At 42.6% G+C, this 5,896-nt stretch overlaps 1 protein-coding gene and 1 non-coding gene across 2 annotated transcripts in view; one reads left to right on the top strand and one right to left on the bottom strand.

Annotated features, from left to right (window-relative positions):
• The first annotated feature begins 616 nt into the window (after window positions 1–616).
• LOC115297553 (cytochrome P450 3A12-like) overlaps window positions 617–5,896 on the top strand; it is a 33,414-nt gene continuing 28,134 nt past the window's right edge. The window contains 1 exon segment of the mRNA XM_029945742.1: window positions 617–687. Within this exon segment, the coding sequence (XP_029801602.1) occupies window positions 617–687 (71 nt within the window).
• On the bottom strand, window positions 5,439–5,541 carry LOC115300501. Its single transcript, XR_003912674.1, has one exon. It is a non-coding gene; the product is annotated as a U6 spliceosomal RNA (small nuclear RNA).

Here is a 5,896-nt window from a genome sequence, read left to right as displayed (position 1 = left end):
CCAATGATAGGGGTGGAGAGGACAGAGAACAAGAATAGAACTGGGGCTCATGGAACAGAAATTTCCCAGAGAAGGAAGTTGTTATATCTGTTCAAGGAGATTGGAGTCAAGGAAAGACTCCAAAATAGGGGATTCTTTTGAAGCCTGATTTGAGGAGGAGTAAGACCCTTATAGGATGCACAGCAGCATTTCTAGGCAGAGGAAACTACATGAGTAAACATGAGTAGACCCAGCTTGTTTGAAGGATTTCAAGTATTTTGGAGTGCAGGCAGCCATGGTGACAACGACAGGTTAGAGATTTAAGAACAGTGACTTTGCCTGAGTTTCTCTAACTTTGAGATTACTGATAACACTGATTGAGTTGTTTATTGATTTCTCATAGAATATTAACTCAAAGGAGGTCAAACTGGGAGTGTCCATGATGCTTTGCCAACAAGGTGGAGCACAGGTATCTGCTATACTGGCTGGACTCCAGCCCCGCCCCCTCTGCAGTATATACATTCCAGCCTCACTGAATCACCACTGGTGGGAAGGGAAGCTCTGTACACACAGGCCAGCAAAGACTGGCGAATCCTGCTGAAAGATAGTAGAGGAGATCCACAGAAAGAAAGTGGCCATGGACCTGGTCCCAAGCTTTTCCACAGAAACCTGGCTTCTCCTGGCTGCCAGCCTGGTGCTCCTCTATCTGTGAGTAACTGTCTAGGCTCATTGCTTCTGGAACCTTGGACTTGGATTGTTAATCAGAAACAACCCTCCTCTTTTCCTAGTCTGTTTTGAGGATCAATAGAGTTAATAAAAGGGAAGTTCATTAAATGTTGGGTACTTTAAACATGATAGAAATACATATGGGGTTATTGTTGACATCCCTCAGATCTGTGGAAGGAGTAACCTCATACCCCAACTCCAATTTCTGTAGTTAGGAGGGTTGAGAGACATTATTAGCTCCTGGGGATTATCTTCTGATTGAGCACCTGTTGGGACCTAGAGCCATCAAGCAGAATTCACTAGAGACAGATTAAAATCAATAGTTCCCTGGGCTCTGGGGTCCTCACCCCATCCCAGGATCTGGGGATTCTGGAAGCAGAGGACTGGCTTGGGACTTGTCTCATTATCTTCACCTTCCAGGACTGTCTGCTGAGGAAACATTTTAAAGGACTGAGCCTGTGTCTCTCAGGTGGCTCCTGCTCCCCTCCCTCCCACCAGGCATCATGTACACAAGTCACTGGTCCACCCAGAATTCGAAGGGGGCGGGGCATGCCTCACCTTCCTCCTGAGACTGGGCTCCTCCCTCTTTTTTGTGCCCCTCTCCTGGCCATCCCTCCCCCTGCAATATGCAGAACTCCTTACCCTTAAATAAGCATCTTAAGAACTGAGGAGACTTGGCAGGTCTTGAAATTTTATTCATTTCAGATGTTCCTTCTAGTCTCTGGGAAGGTTAGCATCCATATAGAGATTTCTTCCTCCCTCAATATGAAACCTGTCATCAGGTTGCAAAGACATAGCCCCAAAAGCAAATTTGGATTTTAAATATGTTTTTCCCTCTATTTTACAGTATAGGAAGAGGAATCAAAATTAGCAGAGGAATTCCTTTCAGTGGTGGGTTTCCAGGCATCCTGGAGCAGGTTCGGAAAGGACTTAGTTTCAAACTGTGGGTAGGGACAGTCCCCTCAATGTCACATTTGACCTCTATCTCAATTTCCTTTCACTAAGAGTAGAAAATCATGAGGATGTAAACATAGAACACATAAGCCTCATTTTCATTTTCTGAGAGAAAGATTTGGAGTGTTGGGTATTGTGGCAACATACGTTCTGTGTGATGACATTTAAAATTAATTGTTGTGGTTTAATCTCATTCTATTTAATACTAAGGGGGTTTTTTTTGTACTGAGCTAAGACTATTTCCAGTTTGTTCTTTCTAAAGGCTAAAAGGGGGCTGTTGGTTCAGCCTTTGTGACTATAAAGGTGCATAAATAACCTCAGCCTTCTAGAGTAATGTTGAGAATATAAATTTAGTGTACATACACATACTTCTGTGATATAGGTTGTGTATATGTTTACAAATGCCCAGCAGGTTATTTTAACCTCTCAGCACAGGTGGGTAGTAAGACCCTGAGCCATGCCGATGTGAGAGGCATCCAGGTAGGACTCAGGATAAAGTGGGAGAATATTCCTCCCTCAGAGCAAACCTCCCCTGAGATCCTCCTTGGTCCTGGTCCCATAGGAGGGCATCGCAGGATCACAGGATTAGCATCTCATCTGCTTGGAGCCAGGAGACAGGGATACCATGTAAGTCACACTGTGTGTGGTTTTCTGGCAGTGGGGCTGCCGTTGGATACTGTCACCACCAGGCAAACAGCACTTTAGAGTTAAAAGACAATGGTGTAGCCAAGAGTCATTAGCTGTAGATAGTGTCCTCTGCTTGCCAACATAATGTATAGGCACTAAACACGAGTCAAATTATTGTTAGTCCCTTCATTCGGGCCAACAGCAGCATTACTCAACCAAAATGAAAGAAGCTGGAAAGCACAGAAAAATTCACCCAGTCCCACCTGTATTACATGGAGCCATATAAGTTTAGATACTAGACCAGATCTTTCTTTGGGAGTGGTGTTGCTGATACATTCAGTCACTTACTTGGCCTAACCTGGGAGTTGATGTAACACACTGAATGTCCAGAAGCCAGAACTGATTTTTTGTGTTAGTGATGGCTAAGGAGAGGAGGTAGGACTAACCAAGGCCACCACAACCGTGGCAGTTGGTGCTCATGAGTCCAGCTGTGCTAGAGGAAGAATCCAAATACCTAGCTTGGGCCTGATGAGGTCCCTCTGCTAGGTCTCTCAAACACATGTCCTTTCATGCGGTTTTGGGGATTTGATTATATAAGATTTTCTGGATTTTACAGAATATTTGGAGCCTATGCTGTTGTTTTGTTTTTCTTTTTTTCCTTGATCTTTAAAAAATTTTTTAATACTTTATTATCAAATTGGTTTCCTTATAACACCCAGTGCTTCTCCCCACAAGTGCCCCCCACCATGACCATCACCCCCTCCTTTCCTCCCCCTCCTCCTTCAATCCATGGTTCGTTTTCAGTATTCAGTAGTCTCCCTTGATCTGTGTCCCTCACTCTCCCCTGCTCTCTTTCCCCCTTCCTCTCCCCATGGCCCCCTGCCAGGTCTCTCCTGTTAGACCTATGAATGCAAACATATGCTATTTGTCCTTCCCTGCCTGACTTATTTCGCTTAGCATGACACACTCGAGGTCCATCCATTTTCCTACAAATGGCCAAATTTCTTTCTTCCTCACTGCCATATAGTACTCCATTGTGTATATATACCACATCCATTCATCAGTTGATGGACATTTAGGCTCTTTCCATGATTTGGCTATTGTAGAGAGTGCCGCTGTGAACATTGGGGTACATGTGCTCCTATGCATCAGCACTTCTGTATCCCCTGGGTAAATCCCTAGCAGTGCTATTGCTGGGTCATAGGGGAGTTCTATCGTTTTTTGAGGAGGCTCCACACTGTTTTCCAGAGCGGCTGCACCAGTTTACATTCCCACCAACAGTGTAGGAGGGTGCCTGTTTCTCCACATCCTCGCCAGCATCTATAGTCTCTTGATTTGTTCATTTTAGCGACTCTGACCGGTGTGAGGTGGTATCTCAGTGAGGTTTTTGTTTTTTTTTTTATGTAGTAGGATATTTATTTTTTTCCATAATATTTTATTGTCAAATTGTTTTCCATACAACACCCAGTGCTCTTCCCCTCAAGTGCCCTCCACCATTTGAATTCCCTTGATGATGAGTGACGCTGAGCATCGTTTCATGTGCCTGTTGGCCATCTGGATGTCCTCTTTGGAGAAGTGTCTATTCAGGTCTTCTGCCATTTCTTCATTGGATCATTCATTTTTTGTGTATGGAGTTTAGTGAGCTTCCTGTATATTTTGGATACTAGCCCTTTATCGGATATGCCATTTGCCCCTTTTTTTCCCATTCTGTTGGTTGCCTGTTAGTTTTTTTTATTGTTTCCTTTGCCTTGCAGAAGCTTTTTATCTTGATGAGGTCCCAGTAGTTCATTTTTGTTCTTGATTCCCTTGCCTCTGGGGATGTGTCAAGGAAGAAATTGCTGCGATTGAGGTCTAGGAGGCTATTTCCTGCTTTTTTTCTCAAGGGTTTTCTGGTTTCCTGTCTCACAGTCAGATCCTTTATCCATTTTGAGTTTATTTTTGTGAATGGTGCCAGAGAGTAGTCTAATTTTATTTTTCTACATGTTGTTGTCCAGCTCTCCCAAAACCACCTGTTGAAGAGGCTGTCTTTTTTCCATTGGACACTCTTTCCTGCTTTATCAAAGATTAATTGGCCATATACTTGTGGGTCCAGTTCTGGGTTCTCTATTCTTTTCCATTGGTCCATGTGTCTGTTTCTGTGCCAATATCATACTGTCTTGATGATGACGATTTGTAGTAGAGGCTAAAGTCTGGGATTATGATGCCCCCCGTTTTGGTTTTCTTCTTCAGTATTACTTTGGCTATTCGGGTTTTTTTGTGGTTCCATGTGAATTTTAAGATAGTTTGTTACAGCTTTGAGAAGAATGCTGGTGCAACTTTGATGGGGATTGCATTGAATGTGTAAATTGCTTTGGGTAATAAGGACATTTTATCAATGTTTATTCTTCCAATCCATGAGCATGGAATGTTTTTCCATTTCTTTGTGTCTTCTTCAATTCCCTTCATAAGTCTTCTATAGTTTTCAGCATACACATCTTCTACATGTTTTGTTAGGTTTATTCCTAGGTATTTTATGGTTTTTCATGCAATTGTGAGTGGGATCTGTAACAACAAAACAAAAGAAAAAAATCATATGATCCTGTCGGTAGATGCTGAAAAAGCATTTGACAAAATACAACATCTCTACTTAATAAAAACCCTCGAGAAAATTGGGATAGAAGAAACTTACTTAACATCATAAAAGCCATTTACGAAAAGCCCACAGCCAATGTTATCCTCAATGGGGAAAAACTGAGAGCTTTCTCCCTGAAATCAGGGACACGACAGGGATGTCCACTCTCACCATTGTTATTTAACATAGTGTTGGAAGTCCTAGCACAGCAATCAGACAACAGAAGGAAATAAAAGGCATCAGAATTGGCAAAGAAGAAGTCAAACTTTCCCTTTTCACAGATGACATGATCCTCTACATGGAAAACCCGATCGACTCCACCAGAAACCTTCTAGAACTGATCAATGAATTCAGTAATGTTGCAGGATACAAAGTCAATGTATAGAAATAAGTTGCATTCTTATACACCAAAAATGAAGAAACGGAAAAAGAAAGTAAGAAATGTCTTTTTTTTAGTAGTTTATTGCCAAGTTAGTTTCCATATAACACCCAGTGCTCTTCTCCACAAGTGCCCCTCTCCATGACCATCACCCCCCTTCCCAAAACTATGGAATGCTTCACAAATTTGCGTGTCATCATTGTGCAGGAGCCATGCTAATCTTCTCTGTATTGTTCCAATTTTAGTATATGTGCTGCCAAAGCAAGAACAACTTTTATTCATTTTGAGAGAGTGAGATAGAGAGAGAAAATGAGCAGGGGAGGCAATGAGAGGGGGAGAGAGAATCCCAAGCAGGCTTCACACTTGGCACAGAGTCCAATGCAGGGATTGGTCCCATCACTGTGAGATCATGACCTGAGCCAAAAATCAAGATTTGGTTGCTTAACCAACTCAGCCACCCACGCACCCCAGAACCTGTACACTCTTAAATGTTACCCTCCAAAGAATAGATGAGGTCTGAATTCATAACTCTGGAATATTTTGTCCTTGCTTATTTTATGTTGCCTAACACATATTCTGGTATGAACCGGAGGTATGTGAACTTTGGAAGACCCCCTATC

The sequence above is a fragment of the Suricata suricatta genome, chromosome 8, assembly GCF_006229205.1.
Source record: "Suricata suricatta isolate VVHF042 chromosome 8, meerkat_22Aug2017_6uvM2_HiC, whole genome shotgun sequence".
NCBI classification, from domain to species: Eukaryota; Metazoa; Chordata; class Mammalia; order Carnivora; family Herpestidae; genus Suricata; species Suricata suricatta.
The sequence above is the reverse complement of the archived record's forward strand: the minus strand, read 5'-3'. Positions and strand labels throughout refer to the sequence as shown.